General features: G+C 29.9%; 6 protein-coding genes and 1 pseudogene across 7 annotated transcripts, besides 3 other annotated features; 3 read left to right on the top strand and 4 right to left on the bottom strand.

Annotated features, from left to right (window-relative positions):
• Window positions 1-1,738: 1,738 nt before the first annotated feature.
• On the top strand, window positions 1,739-3,898 carry TVAGG3_0337370 (GTPase activator, FI04035P family; the record flags this gene model as incomplete). The annotated part of the gene is made up of 1 exon (XM_001324151.2): window positions 1,757-3,736. One exon carries the CDS (start codon window positions 1,757-1,759, stop codon window positions 3,734-3,736), a length of 1,980 nt encoding a protein of 659 aa, XP_001324186.2.
• An 86-nt stretch (window positions 3,899-3,984) lies between these two features.
• TVAGG3_0337360 (myeloid leukemia factor family) lies at window positions 3,985-5,191 on the bottom strand (the record flags this gene model as incomplete). The annotated part of the gene is made up of 1 exon (XM_001324152.2): window positions 4,291-5,172. The coding sequence occupies one exon, from the start codon at window positions 5,170-5,172 to the stop codon at window positions 4,291-4,293; it is 882 nt and encodes a 293-aa protein (XP_001324187.1).
• A 1,848-nt stretch (window positions 5,192-7,039) lies between these two features.
• Window positions 7,040-8,010: a mobile genetic element.
• Window positions 8,011-9,295: 1,285 nt separating this feature from the next.
• Window positions 9,296-9,325: a mobile genetic element.
• Window positions 9,326-9,327: 2 nt separating this feature from the next.
• Window positions 9,328-25,788: part of a mobile genetic element that runs on past the window's edge.
• Window positions 10,501-11,387, top strand: TVAGG3_0337320 (uncharacterized protein; the record flags this gene model as incomplete). The annotated part of the gene is made up of 1 exon (XM_051230645.1): window positions 10,501-11,387. A coding segment is annotated over one exon (887 nt), but the record flags the coding sequence as incomplete, so codon positions are not given.
• TVAGG3_0337310 lies at window positions 11,524-13,825 on the top strand (annotated as a pseudogene). Its single transcript has one exon. A coding segment is annotated over exon 1 (2,302 nt).
• TVAGG3_0337300 (organellar and viral DNA polymerase type B) lies at window positions 18,198-18,779 on the bottom strand (the record flags this gene model as incomplete). Its single annotated transcript, XM_001296643.2, has 1 exon — window positions 18,198-18,779. A coding segment is annotated over one exon (582 nt), but the record flags the coding sequence as incomplete, so codon positions are not given.
• TVAGG3_0337290 (phage tail repeat-like family) lies at window positions 19,525-19,914 on the bottom strand (the record flags this gene model as incomplete). The annotated part of the gene is made up of 1 exon (XM_051230644.1): window positions 19,525-19,914. One exon carries the CDS (start codon window positions 19,912-19,914, stop codon window positions 19,525-19,527), a length of 390 nt encoding a protein of 129 aa, XP_051100374.1.
• Window positions 24,197-24,449, bottom strand: TVAGG3_0337280 (uncharacterized protein; the record flags this gene model as incomplete). Its single annotated transcript, XM_051230643.1, has 1 exon — window positions 24,197-24,449. A coding segment is annotated over one exon (253 nt), but the record flags the coding sequence as incomplete, so codon positions are not given.

Here is a 25,788-nt window from a genome sequence, read left to right as displayed (position 1 = left end):
TTTAATTTTGCGGTATCATATTTTTGGAAAATCTTTATGAATATTATATAAAAAGTCTCTTTAATATCTATATTTCATATTTTTATCGATTTTTAAAGTTTTTGCGAAAAGTATTCAATTATTTTTGCTATTTGGTCTGGTAAATGTCAGATTTGCGACATTTTCTGATATGATATTCAGATTCTACGTTGATAATAATGCTTATAGAACCCTCTTGCTATTGTGTCAAAATTGCGAAACCGATAGCAAAAATATCTCGCAATATCAAAATTGAGATATTGAGTGAATTATGCATTATAGAGATTAAAAATCTGATTTGTGAAAACATCTCATCAGTTTCTAGCTAATTCAAAAATCTTTACTATCTTATTCGATTAAAATGAAAAGGGAATAGTTTCATTATGCTTTAAATGACAGCCTTATAATATAATCATAGTTTTCGCTCAATATGCAGCATTTTTTTTTCGAAATCTATGGTCAATGTCCTAAATACTGATTGCTTTGCATTCATATCTCTTACATTTTCTATACCCACATCACTATTCATTGCTATTCCTATCTTTTTCATTTTTGTTTGTTTCTCATAATTTCTCAAAAAACACGATAACTTGATATTTGTAAATATCATACTTTATAACGTAAATAAGAACTTGACCTATTAAGAAAAGCAGTAATGAAAAGAAAATCTGAAATTCATAAAAATTACAAGTTTCTGATGACAATTAGCTTAATTAAACCAGGTACAAGATTATATAATTGTATTTTCTATCCAATTATCCATATAATATCTTATCCAGAAAAAAAAACTTGATCAATACCAAATGATTTTTTAACTAGTAAATAAAGTATTTTCTTTACACACACATTGTATATCATAGTTTTTTTTTTGGTTTCGCAAAACATCCAAAAACAAATATGCTATAAAAGTGACAATTTTAGCAAAACGAAACCCTTACTTCAATCTTGTAAAATTTCTATAATAATTCATACTGCAAACATTTCTTGACATAAGCTAATTAACAAATATAAAATATTTTAATGATTCTATGCTAACAATATGTTGATTCATTCAACATTCCATATGAAGGAAATCCGGATAAATGCATTTATTATTAGCAGATGTTCATCAAAATAGACTTTAAAATCTACTTTATAAAAATGTTATGTTGCTGAAATTTCTCATCATATTCTGATGTTAGATCTAAGAGAGAACCTGTAAGGCATGATTCTTCCCCGAAGATTTGGTTTTCATTCTTTTCATGTATATTTTTATATAAATTCCGGTAGAAGCTTGCATCTGTAGAATTAATAAAGGAATGATATATACTCCAAAATTTCTTATCAAATAGTCTTCTTCCTTATGATGTATGCATCAAAATCAAAAGGAAATCTAATCTACGGGCCGAACAATTATATGTATATGAGCTTTTCTTACTAAATTAATATATACTCCTATAATAAAATCTGAATCAAATGCCGTACCACTTTAATTCGACCATTCTGTTTGTCAATTGATTCGTTTTTAGGTTTTCACGCCGAATAAAAAGATTTCTATTTAATATTCGCATTATATGTATAATGAGCCATGCGTTCGAATAAAGTAAAAAACGTGAAAATTCACATCATTTCAATTCTTATCAAAATCCAACTATCACAATTTTTCAAACGCATAATATTATTAATTGAAGCCAATACTATAAGTTTGATCTCTGCCGTTTGATTCAAAATTGAAAATAAAAATAATCTCTCACTTCTCATGTCACAGCCTAAGACTTATTATGCTTTCTTTGATCACAATTATAACAGATATTATTATATGAATGTTAAAACACAAGAAACTACATGGGAGTACCCATCCGAAGATTGGGTTTTTGATCCTGATACACAGCAGCTTTTTACAAATCCGTTGTTGCGCTCTAAGACTGGCCATGAAAATGAAGGTATTACAGTTCCTAAAAAAATTGGAGAAGAAACCCAACAACAAGAAAATCCTCAAAACGAAACTCCACAAGAGAATCAAGAAAAGCCACAGGAAACTGTTAAAGTTGAAGAGAGCCGTATTTCGAAATCACAGCAACCGTCTGCTTCAGTAATTCCAATAACTGTTAACGAATCAAAACAAAATTCAGATCCAAATTTGCTAGGATTAAAGACAAACAAATTCAACGGAGCAAGGACATACACGTACAATGTATCAGAAGAGGGCCAATCTCCAATTATTCTCGAAATTGACCAATCAATTATGAATTTCGACTTAACTTCCTTACGATCAGCAAATAACTTTAAATTAGAAAATCAGCAAACCACACATATTCCAAGTTCATTTTTATGCGATAATCTTCCACCAGAAAATAAAACTCAATCCCAGAACGTCGAACAGCCTGATACAACAGCAGAAAGCCAGGCTCAGGAAGCCCAGCAAGCCGAGAGCGAAGCACCGAAGCCCGAAGATTCCAAAATCGTTTTTCAACCGAAAGTTAATCAAGGAACGAACTATCTACCAGCTGATGCCGAAAAATCATCGAGAGAATACAGCCTTACAAAGTACGCCGAGTCTCACTTCAATGTTCATCCGAAAAAGGGAAGATTATCTCGAAAGAACATTTCCATGGAATCATTGACATCATTTGATACACAGCCAATTGCTACACCATTATTAAAGAATTTACCAGATGATTGCCAGAAATTGGCTCTCAAAATGTTCAATTTTATTCTTGTCTACACAAAAGTGCAGAAAAACAAAGCTAAAGTCCCTCCTTCACTCATGAAATTCGTCGGAATGCTCAAAGATGAACCGCGATTAATCGATGAAGCATATTTTCAGGTCATGAAACAAACAAACGGAAATCCGCCAGTTGACAACTTAGTGCATGCTTGGGAACTTTTACTTACTCTTGCAACAATATTCCCATCATCAAAAGGAGTAGAAATGTGGGTAAAATCACATATCGCCAAAAATCTCAAAAATGCTAATCGTGGACTCAGATTAATATCCGCATTTACATACATTCGCTATTGCACGAGAATGGCAATAGGTGAACCAATGGAAAACCTTACAGAAGATTATGTCAGTAATATTCCAACGCATCCACTTACATTTAACACTACATTCGGAGCCTCCATCTACGCAATCATGTGGTGCCAGCGTCGCCAGCATCCAACTTACCCAATTCCATACTTTTTAGTACAAATGTGCGCCAAACTCATCCAAATGAAGTGCTACGAGGTCGAAGGTATCTTCAGAATGCCAGGTTCAATGTCGAAAGTCGAAGAATTCGTTGTAAAAGCCAACCAAGGCGTAGATGTGATTCCATTAATCACAAATCCTCATGATGGAGCTTCTTTGATCAAGCGTTGGTTCAGAGATATCACAGATCTCGTTGTTCCTTCATCCATGGCCGGATATCTTACAGAAGCCGGAAAGAATGACCAGTTCATCGAATTTGCTGCTGCTCTTCCACCAGTAAATTCAATGACTCTCGGTTATTTGATCGGTTTCTTGCAGGAAGTCGCAAAATACCAGAATATCACCAAAATGGGACCAAAGAACCTTGCAATGGTTTTCGCTCCAAACATCGTCCAGTTCGATGTTGCTGCAGCTGCTGGTTCAACAAAGCTCGACGCAGGCATCGGACAGTTCTTTTTGGAGCAATTGATCGAAAAGTGGGACGTTTCCCTCATTTACCCAATGGAACTCGAGAAAGATAACAAGTACAAATTGAACGAAGTTTTGTGATTGTAATCATGTATAGTTTTATTTTGGTTCGGAATTATGTTTTATTTTTTACATTGTAAAAACATTAATTTATCATCTTCGATAAACAAACAAAACTATTTACTTCATAATTTATAAAAATCTCATTAACATGTAACAAATCCAAAATTTCAAGAGATTTGGATAAGAAATATACTTCCAATAAGTAATACAATAATACCAATTATGTCTAAAACTTCATTTAATTCGGTTATGTATAAATGTGTTTGAAAAGATATCAGGTTGATTATCGAAATTCAATTGCGAGTTAAAAGCACAATGCGATTGAAACACCAACTGCTAGGTTAGCTATTTACTAATAGAGAACTTGGATAAGTGAACTTATTATCAACTCTGAATGCATATTAAACTTGAAATCATATACTTTGCGTGTAAACCAATGAATTACCTCAAATTTTGAGATAAACGCGAAGAATATGATTTCAAGTTTATGTTCCCGGTTCCCCAACATCATCTCCCTATCAATATTCATTGCGAGATCTAAAAATAGTCTAATTAATAATAAAAAAAAATTTTTAGTTATTAGGGAATTCCTTAATCCACTTGGCTTTGAATGCTTCTAATTCATCATCTTTGAGGTTCTTTCTAGATTCGAACTCTTCAACATCGCCTCCTGGATAAGTTATTCTCTTAAGTGACATTGATTGATTTCCAATTTCTCTAGTTTCTGTAACGATAACAACACCAGTCTCTTCATTACGTTCTGTACGAATCTCATGCTTGAAACCACCCTTCTTTGTGATTGTCTTTGTTTCCACAGTAAATTCATCATCATCTTCAACTTCATCTTCTGGAATATTTTCGTTATCATTCTTGTTTACAATTTCCTTTGTTTTTTCAGCTCCTTCATGAAGTTTCAAGGAATCTTCTGAGCTAGAACGCTTGATTGAATGATTTTCTTCAAGTGATGGTTCTTCCTTTGCCTCTTCTTCTTCAATTTCAAGGTGATTATCGGATAATGAACGTGATAATTTTGTTGAAATTTCAATCTTCTCATCCTCAATCTTTTCTTCCTGTTCGGCTGGAACTTCATTATTAACCGGAACTTCCTTTGGTTCTGCCTTTGGAGAATGCTCAACCTTTTCTTCTTGCTTCATATCATTTTCTGTAAGTGTAGTATTTTCAGCTTTTGGAATTTCAGTCTTTTGTACTTCTTTTGTTTCGGCTGACTTTTCTGTATTTTCAGAGCCAGATGTGTTCTTTTGAGAAGTAGACTTCTTCGTTTTCTTGTTTGACTTTGAGTTATTGGAAGTGAAGTAAAGGAACATCTGTGGAATATCGAAATCTGAGAACATTAAATCTTGTAACATGCTTTGTCTTTCCATAGCATCAAACACATCCATGAATGATGGAACTCTTCTGTAGTACATTGGGCGCTCGAATAATTTGAACATCATGTTTAAAAATGATGTGAAGTTTCCTAAAATTTTTTTATCAAAAAAAATTTGAAAGAAAAACTGGCCGGCCAGAATTTTTAATCAAAGAAGCCGGACAAATATCAAGCGAAAAAACGGATATAGTGGAAAAATCTAAAAAATAATGTAAATGTTTATTATTCTAGCAATAGATTTGGCTGTAAAGACGATTTAAATTATCAGACAAAATATCTCTTTGAATCTTCAATGTATAGAATCTCTTCTGCAATAGCAAAGCATACATATACTCTTTCCGATACAAATCTATCATCATTGCGATGAGATTTTTATGAGGAAATTTTAATATCAAAATTTCCTTTTCTAATGAGCGATACTTCATCATCAGTTCATTAATTTTGTCTTCAACTTGCTTGGTATCGAATTTACTTCTTGAAATCTGATAAAATATTTTTCTATTTGTTTCAAACAATTTGTCGTATTCTTTCTGTAATGAAGTAGCTAATGAATCTAATCTGAAGTTCTCCAGTTCTAATTCTGCAATTTTGGAAAGATTTGCTGAGTAATTTAGTTCTGATTTAGCACAAATCGAGATATTTGTATGAGTATCGACTAACTTCGATATGGACCTTGTGAAATCATCAAGCATTGAGCTTTCGATCTTCTGATATTTTTGAAGAATCGTATTATTTTGCTTTTCGATAATGTCTTGAAGTAGAAAGTATCTCTTTACATTTCTTTTGATCTGTGTCATATGTTGAAGTATCAGTTTGCTTAATATTGGAAATTTTGGATTCCAAAATTTTATATCAATCAGAATTTCGGTATAACTATCAATGTTTTGAATGCTATTATCATTATTAGCATCATGTAGCTTAGGTTTCTTTTCAGTTTGAATTACTTTGGTGGAAGGATTTGAAGACTCTGCTTTATTTAGCATAACTTGCTCTGCAACAGGCAATGGTGCGATTTTAATAGTAGGTATAGGTTTCTTTTCTTGTTTCTTTTTTAAAAAGGATAGTTTCATAACCAATATCTATTCATAGCATCATACTTTATCGTCGCATCATAAAAATAAGTTCTGTTAAAATCTCATAATATCTCTGCAAAAGCATTTGTTTCCTTGCATGAATATTCTGGCTTTCAAAAATCAAATTGAATTTTTCTGAAAGGACAAGCAGTCCAGCATTTCGATGTGATTTATGAAATTATTATATATATTGCTAATAAGGAATAAATTTAACTGCTTAAAATCGAATTTTGAGCATAATTTATTTCTGAAATTATTTGATCATTGAATTTTCGGCGATTTAAATGGATCAATCCGCAATATAATATAACACAAATTGATAAATGCTATTAGTTTAAAAACGATTAAAAATTGCAACCGAAAATGGTCAAAAGTAAGTCACGAAAATATGAAATTTAGATAGCTAATTTGATTTAATTAAAGACGAAGAAAAAATATTTTTAGTCTTATAATGTAGCGATTTTAATAGTATGTCTTGTCTTCTTTTCCATCTTCTGTTTTAAGAATGTTAATTCCATAAATAGATTCGACTAATACATTACATTTTATTCTTGATTGATTCTTCAGTTCAAAAAATGAAAATAAGCAATCTTTTAACAGGTACATTGACCTTGAGAGCTTTTGCTTAGTGTCTATGGATTGAAAGTAAATTCATGAAAATCGGAAGGGTGCAAATTATCTGACAGATTATCTTCAGATTTGACAGCATCTCTAAGATATTGAAAATTTTGATATTTTTTTTCATGCAACTCTGCCAATGATATTTGCAGCATATGAAATATTTAGTTCAGCTGTTTCTTTACAGTTTTTGCATATTGCATAATGAAGAGCGGTTTTTTCCCTTATTATCTTTTTCATTAAGGGTGCACACGAGAGGATCATGCAAACTTCAGAATATAGAACCTTATTTTTAGGCATTATCTTGGCTACCTATTTAGGCTCGAAAAGCAAAAAATATCAAAAAATACAACTTGACTCCATTATGACCCTTTCATGGAGGTAGTTTTTATCCGCTAGTATTTTCCCTTTGAATCTCTTTACAATTCGAAATCAAATTCAAACCTCAGTAGAAGAAAGGAAGAATCGACTTACTACGGTTGTAATACGAATAAATACATATATTTAATTATTTTTATTTACATAATAATTGTTTGAAGCTCATATTCCAACAAATTTTTAAATAAAAACATTAAAATGTTGAAAATGTTCATATATTTTAATAGGGTTTTGGAACTTTATTGAGTAATTACTACATGCATAGTCGAACTGAACTTGATATTTTGAAATTTAAATTATTTATCAAAATTAAAATTTAACTTGAAATTTATAATTATTTAGTCATATTTTGCATAATTCTAAGTAGATTTTGTAAAAAATCAAGAAAGAAAAATTTTAACGTGCTTTATTTTTTCTTTTTTATAATAATACATATTATTATATAATTAACATATTCATAATGTTTCACCCTTTCAAAAATATAATCCTCCTCCTCTCAAATAAACGTACATACGGGTGGCCTCTTTTTTCAAAAAATTAAAATTTGAAATTTTGGGCTCAAATATTAGAGATTTTTTCAACCTTCAACGATATATGTTGTCTATATCAGACCTCCTTTCTTTTTGATACTTAACATTGTTCCTAAATCTTAGCCGTTAAGGCTGTTCTGAAAATATTTTTTTTTTCGAAAAAATTCGAAAAAATTCTTAAAATTCAAAAATCCCTTAATTCCTGAGGATTTTGGAAAAAAGTTTTTACATGAACATGTGTATATTATATGAAGTATATTGATAAGGTAAAAATCAAATTTTATTGCATATTCATCGAGAAAATAAGTAGTATATGTGGAAGGGTTGTGTGACTTTTTTTGTTACATCTATATATAGACGATGCATTAAAATATATTTATTTATAAATCATTAAAAAATTAACATATGAAGTAAAAAATGTATGATTCTTACGGTTTTTATTCTTACGTTTTTGAATAAATCAAGATTTAAAAAATTTTCAAAATTGTAAGACATTTACACTCAGCCCAAACATAAACGCATTAAAAAATTAACATTAATTTTAAAATAATTTATTTTTTATCTTTTATAAAAGAAGCTATATATAGATGATGTCAGATATTCCGCGATTAATTAAACATTGTTTAAATCCTGAATGGATTAAACTTCAATTTAAAAATGAAGATTGTGAATTATTAAATGAATATGAAAGCCAAAATAAGCTAATGAGGTATAAATATAATGATAAAGAATATTTAATTTCATGGAATCAATGGAGTCATAATCAAAGACCTCATAAACGAGAAGAAGAAATTGAAAATAATGAAATGGAAATCATTGATGACATTAAAGAGGATGGAATTCCTAAATTTTGTAGAAAAACCTTTAGAACTAAGTTAGGAGCATATAAACGTAGAGTATTAAATCCTGAATATCTTAAACATATATTTAAAAAGGAAGACTGTGAATTATTAAACGCTAATGAATATGAAAATGCTAAATCAAAACTGAGATATAAATATATTGGAAGTGATGAAAGGTGTAAAGATAAAGATAAAGTTTATTCAGTTTCATATAATAACTGGCACACGTTAGGGATAAGAAAACATTTAGGAGATTATGGGAAATGTTCCGAATTCTTCAAATCTAGTATGTACGAGAGAGTAAAAGAAATTAGAAATAATTATTTTCATGAATAAAAGATTCACTACCATAATGAAATAAAAAATTAAAAATTTTTTAAAAATAAACTTTAAAAATTCATGTCTTACATTTTGAGAGAGGGTCAAAGTTGCTATTTGTCACTTTTCCACAAGAATATAATGGGAAAAAAGTTATCATATAGTTGATCTCATTCACTGAGGTGAGCGATGCATGTAGTGTAATGTTATAAACAGTGGGATTGCTGCTCTAAGTCCTAGGTTCGAGACACATTGGCTTCATTTTTCTCTTTTTTATTGACGTAAACTATTCAATTTTTGTGTTCTCCATTCAAATTTCAGAATTTTTTTTGCAGATTTCACGCTACATTCGAAGTTACCTTTTGTAACAACCACCACTGCCTACGAAAGACGAAAGTGTGTCACGATTTCACCCGGAAATCCGACGGTTGTTTAAGAGTATGCACTTTTGTCACCTACTCCTTACATTTTTGAATAATTTATTTTTATTTTGTATGAAATGAGTGTCAAAACTAACGACGTGAAAACATCAGGATTCACAAACGAGGAAATAAAGGATATATTAGATGAGATGTGTTATGAAGTTAGTAAATATTATTTAAGAAATTGTCAAAAATTTGCCGAGTTATTAAATGATTTAGATTATGATGGAAAAATGAATAAAGATGATGTTATAAATTTCTTATATCCCACATCTGAAGAAGAAAAACCTAAAGAACCTGATGTTTTCCCTGAATATTATGAAGAACGGATTAAAGATGATGATGAATACAATGAAATTGAAAGACTGGAAAAAATAAGAGATGAAATAGATGAAAGAATTAAGGAATTAAGAGAAGTTGAAAAATATAATGAAAATGAAGTAGAGGGTTTAATGAATATCCCAGCTTCAGAATCAGCAGTTCAGAAATCTCATGAAGAAAGATATAAAAATTATGTCTCAGAATCAACACAAAATTTATTAGATGGTGAAATAGATGAAACACTTTCAGAAGAAGGTACTAAATTTATACGTAAACATAAGTTACAATTTATTGATAATGAAGAATACCCTTGTATCTTACTTTCACCCCCTCTCGATTCTGAGAAATTCAAAAAAGCTCTTAAAAACGTGACATATGCAACTAATACGATTAAGAAAGAAGATCATGATATTTACACAAATTATTATTTAAATAAATGCACAGGTGTTGATAAAGTTTTTGATTTATTAGATAAAATATCAAAAGAAACCATTGGAACATATAAAATTTTGTGTGATTGTTTCATTATTGAAGATACTAATAATGTTTCATATGAAAGAACAGCACCGAAGGAAGATGAAGTGGAAAGGTCTATACCATTCGTTATTAAGAATAAAAAGATATGAAAACTTATAAACATTATATTTATTCATTTATTTCAGAAAAAATGGAAGCAACCCATAAAACATCTTCTCATCATTTTATAGCTATTCATACATTCCTTTTCAAAGTTGTGAAATTAAATAAGACAGGAATTAGATTTAATGTAGCAGGGTACGCATTCTTGAGTAAATTAAAATGTATTCGTCACGTCGCGGATGATAAAAATTTATGTGTTCTTAATTCATTTTATGGACTTTAAAAAATAAACTTTATTTTTTATTCTTACATAAATGAACAAAAACGGAACAGCTAAAATGAATGATAATCAAATTAGAGCAGAAGGTAGAAGGTTATTTAAACGCTTCTATAACATTCCTGATGGTGTTAATCCTAAAACTCGTAGAAGCTATTTAAATGAAGCAATAGATGCATATGAAGGGTTTGACATTTCATCAGAAAGTGAGAGATTAGCAAGAATGTTAAATGTTAATATTGATTTCTATTATTGTGATCCTCAACCAGAAGACGTGGACATAAATAAGGTAGACTTTCCATTAGTGGAATCAATAATGATAGATCCAGAATTTAAAACAGTAAATATTTTATTAACACAGAGTCCATGTGGAAAACTTCACGCTGACAGAATAACAGACGTTGAAGCACTCACTGGCTATAAAGTTTGTCCATATTGTAAAGAAGAAGTTTATTCTATCCGCGATGATCCAGAAAGGAAAAACCAAAGAAGATTTTTAAAGCATTGTGAGAAATGTAAAGAAAATAATGGGAGATTAATTCAAGACGTTCAGTTGCAAAAGACACAGCAACCATATACACCACATATTACGAAACAGAAGATATATCAGTGGTTATTAGCTCATAATTTGCAGGAATATTATCAACCGACAAGATATTATATTACTTTTGACTTTGAAACATTAGAGACTAAAGAAGAATTACAACTTTCTGAGTGTGCAACTTTGAACGCTTACTTAAAACCATTCATGGTATCATCAACGGTTAAATTAAATGATAAAACGTATACGAGGAATTTTTGCTTAACTTCGAGTGATTCTTTTATTTCTGATTGGATTGAGTTTTTATTTTCAACCTGTTCATTAGTTGTTGAATCAAATATTGAACAATATGAAGAATTAATGAAGTCTCATACATTAAATGAAAAACAGAAGGAAGCATTTAAAGAACTTCTAGATGAGGAATTCAATAAAGTGAATATCATAGGTTTTAATTCGGGAAAGTTTGATTTAAATTTAATTCTTCGTGATTTAAACACTGCAAAATGGAAAATAAAATCAATGCTGGGTTCATCTTCACAATTTAAGCAAGTCATTGTAAAGAAAACAAACGTTCCATATGAATTGAGATTTATTGACATCAGAAATTATATAGCGGGTGGGACGTTAGACCAATTCACTCAAGATTTCGGAAACAATAAAACACGTGTTAAATCCTTTTTCCCTTATCAATTTATCACATGGGAAAATTACGAAGAAGAATTATATAAAGAGAAACCATTCACGAAAGATTCATTTTATTCAGCATTAACCCAAGAAACTATATCAGATAGTGATTATCAAATCTATCTCAATGATGCTAAAAACTTTAAGGATAGATTAGAATATTTTATTCATTATTGCAATAAAGATGTTGAAATTATGATTGACCCAATTGATAAAATTATTGAAGAAACATTTGTTTATAAAATTGACACGCTTCATAATCTTTCTTTATCATCGAATGCTTCAATGATTCGTTACGCTTTAGCATATAAAGACTTTAATCCTAATGAAAAATATCCTGAGGAAGAGATAGAATCAAGTTTTGAATTAACGAAAAAGTATTGGAAATATAAAATTGAATCATATAAGAAACAAGATGAAAAAGCAGAAAGAGATACTAAAAATAATGTTTCAATGGATGATTATCAATACTATCACGATTTAATCCTTTCATCTAAATGCAAAATGTGTGGTAAAGCGTTTACATATGCTAATAAACCAACATTGGATAGAATCGATAATGAAAAACCACATACTAAAGAAAATTGTCAGTTAATGTGTTGTTATTGCAATGTCGTAAAATCAAATAAAGATGAAGATGTTCAACGTTTAAGAATCAATTTAAGAAATTATGCATTAAAAAATAATTTACCAATGACTTTAGATTCAGTTGAAGCTTATCACATTCTCCGTAATGGAATTACTGGTGGTCTATCAAATGTTCAACATAGAGTAAATCTTAAAGGAATCACGCACATTAATAAACTTTCATATAATCCAGAAACTAAAACTGTATCAAATGAGGACACTTCCAACATCATGACTCATTTCGTTGGAGTTGACTTTAATTCATTATATCCTTCATCATTTTCATCTAATCCTCATGATTTCATTCAATATACTGACCATAAAATGTATATGCCGGGAAGATTGAATGGTGTTATCATTTGTGATACAGCAACAAAGAAAGCAAAAGCACTGGGAATAATTAAGAAGAAAAATACTTTATTCGTGGCTGAAGTAAAGGGTCACATTGATGAAAAATACATTAATGATTACATAAACTTTTTACCGATAATAAGAAACTTAGATATTATCACAGATGAAAAAACAATTGGCAGTTTTATGTATAATTACATGAAATCAAACAATCTACCAGTTGACCAGAAACAGAGAAAATTAACTCAGTTAGCATCAACACACAACCAATATCAACCATTTTCTTCTTATTATCTATGGTATCTAATAGACAGATTTCATTTTATCGTCGATGACATTCAATCAATTTTAACATTTACTAAAAACACTTGTTTTAATGAATTTGCGAACGAATTTATGAACGAAAGACAAAAGGCTGAATTAGAAGGAAATAAAGGAAAAAGTTTATTTTGCAAATTTCACTTAATGGATCATATGGTTACGATGCAATGAATACACAAAATTACGCAAAGACTAAAATAATGAATGCACAGAAGGCACGCGTTGCATGTATGTCAAATAAGTTTAAAAACATAAGAGAAATAGGTGAAGATACGTATCAAGTGATGCTCAAAGATAGATTTTATAGATGTGATACATGTTTACAAGAGGCATTCTTCACTTTAGATAACGCAAAATACTGGTATTTAGTTTTCATTTATGATTTTATGTATAAATGCATGGATGTTAATCGTTTTCATTTCATTGAAGGTGATACTGATTCATCTTATTGGGCTATTGCTGGCGACCCAAATCTTCCTAACACTCAAGCATTTCAAGCAATTGTTACAGATAAACAATTTTATGATAAAAACATTTTCAAATTCGCACCTTTTGATTTCTTCTGTTTTGATGAGAAATTTAAACCTAAATTAAAGAATAAAGCTGAAGAAAAAGCACATGAGAAGAAGTTATTGGGTTTAGCAATTGAGAAACAAGGTGATAACATGGTTGCTTTATGCCCTAAATGTTATACATCATTCAACGGTTCAATTGATGGAAGTGATTTTAAAAAGATTGCACAAAAAATGAAAGGTGTTAGTTTACGACAAAATAAGCAATTAACACCTAAAAATTATTTGGATATAATAAATAATAAAGTGATATTTGATGGTCAGAATATTAATTTACAACTTAAAAACGGGTCAATGACTCGCTTAACAATCGGTAAGACTGCATTAACAGGAGCACACACTAAGGCTGTATGTTGTGAAAATGGATGTTGTATGCCATTTATTTAATACAATAAATATTTTATTTTTAATGAAATGCCCCAGAAGAGACAAAAGGAACCGTTAATGATGGTTTTGATACTATGATTCAAAAAGGTGGGCACCCTTAAACATTTATTTTATTTTTATATAAATGAATAACACAGAATTAAAAATTTTAATTGGTGATTTAGTACTTAATCAAAATTTTCTTAGTTATTATGAATTAAAATCATATCTCCAAAAACATAATAAAAATATAACGGGTGATGATATGGAATATTATTATCCATATTATAAAAATGAAGTTTTGAAATATCATGATAAAATAATTTCTGAAATTAAAGACAAAATTAAAAATAATGAATATTCAAAGGGAAAAACTAAATCACAACTTAAACAGTTGAAAGATTTCAAAAATAAAGTATTAACAGAAGAAGATATTGATGAATTATATAATTTATATAATCCTGAGCCACAAAAACCAAAGCAAAAGGAACAAAAACAAAAGGAACAAAACGCCCAAGTCCTTCAGACCATAAATGATGCACAAGCTTTAATTTATGATTCATTAGTTAAACCACATTCAGCCCGACTTTTAAATGAAGATCAACTTTTGGAATTCATCCTTCAACATAAACTCGAAGCAGGAAAGTATATCAAACCTTTATATACAACATATTTAAAACAAATGAATAGAATACATCCAGAATTAATGAAAGGAAAATCAACAACTAAAACTTCATCATCCAAAATCAAAGCAGATAAAATTAAACCACCTACAATACCAAAACCTCCAACGACAGTATCGCCTCCTTCAGTTAATCCTTCATCATTCACTTTATTATATCCATTTCAAACATTAAAGAAACAAAAAGATTTTAAAAAGGATTTCAAAATATTAAATAAACCAATTGACCCAAAAATTCAACCGTTAAAGGAAAAATTTAGTCGCCCTTCATTTGCTCCATATCCATATTCATACGAAATCGATCATCTGGAATATTCAAAAGGAAACGTTACTTATTTATTTGTCATTAACATTAACACTAGATATTTATATTGCATTCCAGTGAAAGGGAAAACAGAACAGGAAACAAGAAGAGCTATACAATACTTACTAGATCATGAAAGAGTAGATAATATCAGGGGTGATGGTGATAAAGGATTTCAGGCAGCTATGGCTCATTATTTCCCACAAATTAATTTTTTCTTTTCATCCTCTCCATATACGTTTCATAATAAAATAGTTGATGCGGTAATGAGAACTCTTAGAGATGCGTTAGGGGTTAACGGTCAGATATACTGGGATGGAAATCATGACTCCATCATACAACAGTTAGTATATTATTACAATAATACATGGCATAGAACTATAAACATGAAACCAGTGGAAATGAAAAATGATATTTCAAAAGAATGGGAATATATTAGAAAGCAAATGGAAAGGTTGAATGATGTTAAACGTGAACAAATTAATTCGGGGCTCATGAATTTTAAACAAGGGGATAAAGTTTTGATTCATCTCGATTATGGAAAAACTGATAAATCAATGACAAAAAGAAGACGAAGATTTGACACAATAGCTGAATTTGTTAGATATATTAACGGCAATGCATTAGTTGAAGTTGACAATAAATTAATAGAAATTCCGATTTATTTTATTACTCCATTATATTTAAATAATATTTAATTTTTTTAATTCGTAAGAAATGAGTGACAACAAAGCAGTCAAGAGTCCAGACGATGAATATAAAAAGAAACTAAACAGAATTAAATCAAAAATATGCTATTACAAAAAGAAGCCACAATGCGGTGGGGTTGAAAAATTAGAAACTTACCGTTCAATCCTTAAACTGAGTGAAGCAAAAATAAAAGAATTTAATAGAATAAATAAATTGATTGGAAGAGATGAATTTAATAAAGATGAATTTTTAAACTCAATCCAAATTTAATTTTTATTCCTCTTCGACAACATCTCTCTTTCCATCATTACTGCATAACCACATTTTCTCAGTTTTAGTGGTTTGTTATTTTTAGCAAGTTCTTGCATCATTTTTATCGTTTCCTCCCTTGTTATGATTCGTGGTAAATTTTGAGCTTGTGGGGTATCCATTTATGATAAAAATAAAAATTTAAATTATGCCGTTCTAAAGTTTGTGACAACATGACATTTTGACAACAGTCCCGGAAATGATTTGTCATGACTTCATCGTAATGAGTGTAAATGACCCAAAAATAATGTTTACGTTAATGGATTTAGGTCATTCAATAATTAATTATTTTTGAAGAACTGAAGGTGCTACCATGTTACCATGTGCTACCAGGTTAATTAACTTCTCTGAAAAAATGAGACAACATGACATTTTGACAACACAGCAGGGGAAGGCACTTATGAATTATTTTTGAAGAACTGAAGGTGCTACCATGTTACCATGTGCTACCAGGTTAATTAACTTCTCTGAAAAAATGAGACAACATGACATTTTGACAACACAGCAGGGGAAGGCACTTATGAATTATTTTTGAAGAACTGAAGGTGCTACCATGTTACCATGTGCTACCAGGTTAATTAACTTCTCTGAAAAAATGAGACAACATGACATTTTGACAACACAGCAGGGGAAGGCACTTATGAATTATTTTTGAAGAACTGAAGGTGCTACCATGTTACCATGTGCTACCAGGTTAATTAACTTCTCTGAAAAAATGAGACAACATGACATTTTGACAACACAGTGGGATTAATGCAAAAATAAATTCAAATCATACTTTATAAAGCATCATTTACAGGTATTTCATCGTCAGTAAATGAATCCTCATTATCGTTTGGTTCAACCTGTTTATATAATCCTTTCATTTCTTCTTTCAAAACATAACACCATGTTTGTTTACCATTTATTCTTCTCTGATGTTGACATTACTGTCATTTCATACAAAATAAAAATAATTTTAAAACTAACTTTATTTTCTGACTTTCACAAAAGACCAAAAATAAACGCTTTACATGTATTTTTCAGCAACTTCGTCAAATAATTTTATAGCTTTATCTATCTCATCTACTTCAAACGTTTCTTTACCTTTCATGGGAGCACCATACCTTTTCTCAAACTTTTCAAGTAGTTCTGTTTCTGCAGCTCTCATATCATTAACGAACACAACCTTGACTCTATTGACTGTACTGTCATATCTTTGAGTTATATTATATGTTCTTCCTATCTTATATCTCTTTGTATTGAAGTCCTTCGGTTTCTGAACGATGTAAAGTAAGCCTTCACTGCAACGTTCCGTATCGAATGAACCATAAGTTATGAAGTTATATCCAACAACTGGGTCTAACCATAACAAAACTATTGGTATAAGACTTTTGTCTATAAGATATGCTCTTGTTCCATGAAATGCTACTGATATCATAAGCTCAGGATTTCTTGTCAAAATTTTCTGAGTAGAAGCAATTCTAACCCAGTCCTTTGTTTTCTTTCCAGATGGTGTTATAATGTCTGACAAAGAATATTTGTTGTATTTCTTTGAGTATCTTACGTTTAAATCACCTATTCTAACCACTTTGGTGTCATTGTCAATCTTTCTAACTGTTTCAAACTCAATGTTTGTCATTTCTGTCTTTACATACAAAATAAAAAATTTTCTTAGAAAAAATTAGCGTTATTTTTCTAACTAATGAAATTCGTGAAATTTGGTCATTTTTCAGACAAAAATAATGTTTAGGGTAGATGGTTAGATCTAACCTCATTTCTACCCTCAAGATTTACAAACGTTTAACGTGATTTTTCTAACTAATGAAATTCGTGAAATTTGGTCATTTTTCAGACAAAAATAATGTTTAGGGTAGATGGTTAGATCTAACCTGATATCTACCCTCATTTCTACCCTCAAGATTTACAAACGTTTAACGTGATATACGTTATGAATTCGTGAAATTTTAAATATTTTTGTAGCTTCTATTTCTTCAGTTAATATATCAAAAATTTTAACAATGCCGAAAGTTTCTTTATACTTCTTCTTGACATCAGATAAAAGGAAATCATCAGCTGTGGGATAGTTTTTATTAAGAAATGTCAACATGTCCATTTTATCTTCTGCTGGCTTTTCTACTTCTTTCTTTAAGTCAGCATAGTCGTTTCTCATTCCTTCTATCTCTTTTAGTGAGTAGTTATATTTCCTCATTGCTGCTTTACATTTTGAGCATTGCGGATTCATTTTTGCGTTATACATTGAAACATTACCAGCTAAAATAACTAAAGCATCAATGGCTTTCTTTAACTCAAAAGTTGTTGGTTTTATTTGTCCATTCCATACTTTGCCTCTTCTGTCTTTATCTCTTATCTGCCACACACATTCAGCAGCTAATGAAACAAAGTTATCGTAAGTCTTAAACTCCTCAGATTTATATATGTCAGAAATGTTTTTATAAACCATGTCGCAATCTTTGTTCATAACTTTATGGTTGCAATGAAAACCAAGGAATTCATAATTTACTTTACGTATGAACTTCTTTATTTCTACTGAATCAGTAACTTTAACTTCAATTTCATCGAATTCAGGATTAGTTAGTTTTTGTTGCTGAACTTCCGGTAATTTAGGCAAATGGTCTATGATATCTTGCATTTCATATAGCTCCTCTCCATTTGTTTCATCTTTCGCACTACAGTCTAAATTACTTGTTAAAAGTTCTTGCTTTATTCTTTGTATTTCTGTTTCAAAAGTATATGAAGAAGGAATGAAGTTTTTCATCTCTACCAACATTGACGTAGGATTCATGATTAATGAATTTGGTGCCGTAGTTGTGGACAGAGTCCCGCCGTTCGTGGCTTGAATTGTTGTTGTGCCGATTGTTGAAATCATATCTTTTATACAAAATAAAAAATAAAAATAACTTTATTTCTTCTGTCTTAAGGAAATTCATGAAAATTCATGAGGGTAGAAATGAGGTTAGATCTAACCATCTACCCTAAACATTATTTTTGCTGAATTCAGCAACAAAATGAACGAGGTCAGGATGTATGTAAATACCTTTGAATTCATTTATAACGCCCTTAGTAAGCTCATAAAATGCCTTATAATACTCTTCCCAGGACTTATTTTCCAACAACTTTCTAAAGTCTTTCCTAAACTGACTGACTGACGGCACAAAGTGGCTTAACGAAAACATTAATATATAAAATTCATGAAAATTCATGAGGGTAGAAATGAGGGTAGAAATGAGGTTAGATCTAACCATCTACCCTAAACATTATTTTTGGGTCATTTACACTCATTACGATGAAGAAGTCTTGACAAAGCATTAACGTAAACATATATTTCCTGTGTTGTTGTCAAAATGTCATGTTGTCTCATTTTTTCAGAGAAGTTAAATGACCTGGTAGCACATGGTAACATGGTAGCACCTTCAGTTCTTCAAAAATAATTAATTATTGAATAACCTGAAACCATTAACGTAACCATTAACGTAAACATTAACGTAATCATATACGATAAAATATATTTCTGCAGTTCATCCATTACTTCATTACCTTATTAATTACAGACATAAAATATATTTAGTTCATTCGGTAAGCCTGCAAAGTAGGCTCAAGTGTGTTTATTGAACTCAGTACCATGCAAATACAGTCATAAATGGAGGCATATAATCTTCACCCGAGCCTGTTGGATTTGTTGTGAAAGTGTGTGAATGATTTCCTGCGGTTCCACAGAAAATACCTGCGCTTGAATCTACTGGGTCAGTTGAAATATCATATCTATCCATTCCCTGTCTATCCGAACCTGCTGCAAGATTTCTATAACCTCTTTTTGTTATTGAATGTGAATGATTACCTGTTGTGTTTGTAGTTCCTGTATGAGTGTGCGGTGGAAGGTTTGCTTCTTTAATTTTCTTCGAACCTCCTGTTTGCTTTGAAGAGTTAGCACAGTATAAGAATTTGTCTACAATCTGCTTCCATGCACCAAAACCTAAAACACTTGCCGGATTTGTTGAGTTCATTGATGTATATAAAGAACCAATGGGGTAAATCATCTCAAGAATTGTATTTAATCCATTATGAATATTGAATTTATTATATAATATTGAATATTGGTGAGTATTTAAAACTGGTCTTGTTATCAATATTAACGTATTATTTTTGAAAATTGCTTTTCTAACATCTTGAAATTTTGTGATTTCAGACCAGTTTCTTCCATCACTACTGATATTTACTAAATCACCACATCCTAAAGCAATGAAATACCCATCAATATAAAATAAATTTGTAAATCTATAATTTCGAGTAAATTTTGGAGTGAATGAATAAACCAATTCCCAATTTGATAAATCCTGTGATAAATAAATATGTCTGTTATAACTTACAGGATATGAATAGACCATTCTACTTGAAACGAGAACATAAACATTTGATCCATAACATAAAGCTTCAATGTCTCCATCAGCTTGAAAAATTTGTTCAAATTGACCTTGTGATATTGAAGATGATCTATAAATTTTATCATTTTGTAGGATAAAATACATGTTGTTAATGTAATACCACTTACTTGTATAATCAATTTTCAAATCTGATGACATCATACTAAACATATAATAATTTATCCCATCCTCACTAATGAAAATTTGATTGACTTCATAAATTAGTACCCATTTATTATTAACGCATCTAATAGGATTATTTGAATATTTAAATTTAGCATCTTGATTTAAATTACATTTGAACCATTGGATACAATCGAATGAATAACAAGGGTAAAAATCATCTCCAACCGTTATCATTCCCATAAATTTACCGTTATTATATTCAACATATAAAATTATTGGATTAATGATTGGCTCTCGTGTATCAGGATTTAAAACAGATGGAGTAAATGATTCATAGTTTTTAAAATCATTTGTTTTAAAATAATAAAGCACTCCAGCTGTATAAAATAAATACATGGTCACTCCATCGAAACATATCCATTCAAAAGAATCTATATCAAAGGTTTTATCTGATGATTTCATAAAATTTAAAAATGGTGGAGTAAAATAGACCTCTGATTGTTTTATTTCTTCATTAACAAATGATATATTAGCTTTCTTATTTAACTCACTATCCACATATTCCTTATCTGCTTTCTTATTTAACTCACTATCCACATATTCCTTATCTGCTTTCTTATTTAACTCACTATCCACATATTCCTTATTTTTCTTATTTCTCCTATTTTTCTTATTTAACTCACTATCCACATATTCCTTATCTGCTTTCTTATTTAACTCACTATCCACATATTCCTTATCTGCTTTCTTATTTAACTCACTATCCACATATTCCTTATCTGCTTTCTTATTTAACTCACTATCCACATATTCCTTATCTGCTTTCTTCATTATGTCATTTAGGAAACCCTCTATGAATTCCTCATTTAAATTAAATCTTCCAATCTTCAAAACTTTAGGAAATGCATTTAATGCGTAATATCTCTGTTCTTCTGGTGGAATTGATGTTATATCATCCGTTATTCCTTTAATTTTTGAATTCATAAATAAAATTTCTTTTATATTTGATATCACTGCACCACCTTTGCAAACGAATTCGAAATGGTCATTTTTCAATACTATCTCCAAATCTCCATATTTCAACCTTTGCGTTTGTTCTGCCGTCTTTGAATTATATGCATATATGGCGTATGTAATGGTCTGAAGGACCTGGGCGCTTTGTGCCTTAAGTTGCTGTTGTTTAATCATTTATTATGATTTAAAAATAAATATTTAATCCGTTATCTCATCAGCTATTTTTTCTATTTGAAATTGCCATAATATTTCATTCATGAATTCTAAATCACAATCAAATAGGTCAGTTATTCTAAATTTAATATTTGATAAATCTTTTGAATGAAGAATAAATGAATTCCCGGATAATTGAAACGGATATGATAAAGAAAATGTGTTTAAGTTGATGGATAAAATGTTTTGTATTGATGGGTAAGAGTTAGGGTCTAATGTTTGATGTGAAAATCTCATTGGGGTATTAACTTTATCACATTTGATTAAAATGAAATTGGAACCGGTGTCAGAATACAAAACATCCCCAACATCTTTTTTCAAAATTTAATATTCCCAACAATGAACGAAGATGAGGAGTACAAAATTTAATTTTCAGCGGGAATTTAATAAGGTTATTTATTTCATCAAGTTCAAAAAGCTTATCAGGTTTTGATTTAAAATTTTCTTCATACCATACGATAAATGATTCATTTAAATAACTTAAAATCATGCTAATATCCCATTTCGCTATCACATTATTTATATACATATCATACGTTTTTTCATGGTCATCTTTAATAAATGATATATAATCTGAAGGGTCTAAAAGAATGGGATTAAATTTACCACTCACAGAAACGAGAGTAACATTATAAATTCCGCTAACTGTTAAATTTAATTCACAGTTATTATTCGAAATAATATTGATAATTGACATTTTTATTACGATTAAAAATATGGTAAAGCGTTATTTTCCAGTGATAAATAAAACTAGAATAAGATTACCTCAAGAATTCATAAATTCAACGAATAAGAAATTCATTCATGTTATAAATTTTAGTGTTTTCAGAAAATATGAGTCAATGTCATATTCATCAACAGGTTATATTTCACTTCATTCAAATTTAGTTCAATCAAACCCATATAATGACCATTTCATAAGATTTTCAGATGGTATTAAAAATGTAATTGATAGATTAAAATATGAACAGATTGACAATATCGAATTTTTGGAATTTTGGTTTAAATATCCCGATGGAAAAAAGATTGAAGTTAAAGATAAAGCTGATACTATAACAAAAACAATTACAATGACCGATCCAGATAGTGGGGAACAAAAAGAAATAAAACAAACGATAGAAACTGGTGAAAGGTCAATTATTATTGATTATGATTCAAAGGATTATTATTCAATAATGTTAATGCTTGAATATTAAATAGCCTTAACAAAGAATTTTTCAAGTGATATTTTATATTCATCAACTATTTTATTATAAATATCATTATATGTTAAATGAAGTTCAGTTGTTGTTCCGTTCTTTGATATCTTAATTGTGCTAATATCCTTTATAGGATTTATTTTTGCAACTGTTCCGCAGCATGAAACCTCATCATCTATGAAAAATTGAATCTTAACGTCTGAATCTTGAACATCACAAAGAATGGCAATAATGTGAATTAATGATTCATAAGGTAAAATAATTAAACCGGATTGGTCAATTAAATTTATTATTGAATCATAATTATTAATTATTATATCACGGTAAATTTTCATTAATTCAGAATTAATGTCTATTTTATATGGGTTCTCGATGTTTGATGAAAGAGGTGGGGGGTATGTTGGATAATTGGGAATTTCAACAGGTTCTTCATTCTCCTCATTCTTCGGTAAGTCACGAGTTAATAAATTTGGTTGAGTTGCTGACCTTGTTAATTCAGGGCTAACATTAACTTTAACATTTTGAATAATTCGTGATTTATCATCATTTACGTTATAACCAACCGTAATCTCTGCTTTTGCGTTAGTGTTCTTTTGACTAGTGAAACGTCTTCTCATTTATAATCGAATAAAAAAAATATATTTAAACTTTTATTTTGCTGGAACTTTTATTTTGCTGGAACTTTTGAATCTATTATTCCCTGTATTTGTTCATGAAGTTGATTTTTAGCATTTTCATCGAAATTAATAGACCGAATATATTCATTAATTGCATTCTTATAATCATCTGATTTCTCAAATTTTCTTTTATCTGATTCCTTAACTAAATCATAAGTTAAACCACGTTGCTGATATAATGGTTTCTTAATTAAATCTTTGAATGCTTGAGATAAAGCACCTGATGCAATTCTTGCTACTATAATTGGTTGGAATTGCTGTTTAAGTTCATCTTTAACATTTGCGAAAACTGGATCGAATAAAGCAACTTTAAAGAATTTCTTAGCTGAAATTTCAGGTCTAATATTTGCATATTGACCATCAAACTGTTAGAATATCGTGGTAATCCATCCGGTCCCTCTTCAATAGCATTTAATTCTTCATTGAAATAAGAATATGGATTATGACGGTATGAATTAATTGGACCATTTTCACCTTCTCCAATGTATTGTTTAACAGCTTTTCCATTTTCATCAAATTGCATAGGATAACGTTCATTATATGCTTTACGTTTAGGATAATCAGATATAGTTAATTTATAACCATTTATGACTTTAATATTACCTTGACCATCAGTAACGAAAACTTCATTTATACCATCAGGTTTTCCATTTGGACCCGTAATGTCTGCTTCGTGTGCTTCCCAATTTGGACCATGACGTTTGGCATATGCTTGAGCTTCTGGTAATGTTAAAACGTTTCTCATTTGTTTAACATCTTTTTGAAGACCAGCAACAATATGAACTAATTCTTTCATTCCATCAGGAACTTTCATAGTTCTATTATATGCACCCTTTTTGTTTGTCCCTTGTTTTAATGGAACCTGTAGAAGATTTGCTATTTCTGTCATGTTTAATTATAAATAAAAAATAAAAATTAATTATAAAAAGTTAATCAAATTTAACACTTCCTTTATTTAAATCAACTATTATTTTTCCATGTTCACCTAATTGCTGATATTGTGTGTAAAGTTCATTAATGCTCATTGGTAAATTCACTTGATAAAGCATAACGTTCAACTGTTGACGACTAAACCCACTGAAAATGAAAAGGTTGATAGATTTGATTTAATGTTTGTGCTTAATGCTTTGAAGTATTGAACAGCCATAAAGAATGAACACTGAATGTGTCGACATTGAGTTAATAACTGATTAAAATATGATTTCTCATTTGTTATTAGTTTTGATTTCACTGCATCATCTAGAAAAATGAGTGAATGCAAAAATTCTCTATCAAAATTTGAAATAGAAAGTGTTTCAAATAATTCATCCCGTTGTTTATCAATAATTTTATCCTCTAATCCTTGCTTCTTGATTGTATTATATAATTCTTTATACATTAAAAAGTTTTTTAAATAATCTTCTGCTTCTTCTTGTGATAAATAAATAATTGGAATTTTGATTAAATGCTTTAAAGATTCAAATGTATCATCTGAAGGTAACCTGAACGGTTGATATAAATTAACACATGTGAATAGGGGGAAGTGTTAGCAATAATGATAATTTGTTTTAATATCGTTAATGTTTTACCTTTATTCTGTTTACCAATTGCTGCAGTGATTGAATTTAAGTAACATTCAGAATATGGAATTTTCATTAATTTTTCCTTAGATAGAGCATTTCTATTATCACTCAATGCTTCATTAATCATATCATCTACGTATGTATTATATACTCCCGCTAATTCTTCATAAGGGTGGATGAATTTAAATCCATTTAATCAAAAATAAATTTATAATTTTAAACATTTCTATTCATCAATATTTCATCATATGAACTTCTATACTGTGGTGGTGTACCTGTTGGATGATATTTCAAACCTTCGTCCGGTGTCCATGTCCAATATGTAGTCCTAGTAAACCAAAACCTGAGGAGGATTTGTCACCTTTGAACAGTAAGTGTCATTTACACCTGAATGATTGATAAGCTTTCACTTGTACTGTAACTTGTGAGTTGAAAGTTTCTAATCCATCAAAGAATATACCCGCTCCATCACGTTGAACTGGAATAGTGCATAAGAATGAGTTTGGTCTTTCCATGTTCTAGCTAATGGCGTGCCATCATCTGCATTCAGTGGTCTAGTTAATGAGTCCTCGTATCTTCCGTGCATTCATTCATCCATCTAAATCAGAAGCTTGAAGCATACGTGTAAAGAATATGTCGCCCATTGTGGTCATCGCTTGATCGGGG

Source organism: Trichomonas vaginalis, chromosome V, assembly GCF_026262505.1.
Source record: "Trichomonas vaginalis G3 chromosome V, whole genome shotgun sequence".
NCBI lineage: Eukaryota > Parabasalia > Trichomonadida > Trichomonadidae > Trichomonas > Trichomonas vaginalis.
This window is presented reverse-complemented; position numbering and strand designations above follow the sequence as displayed.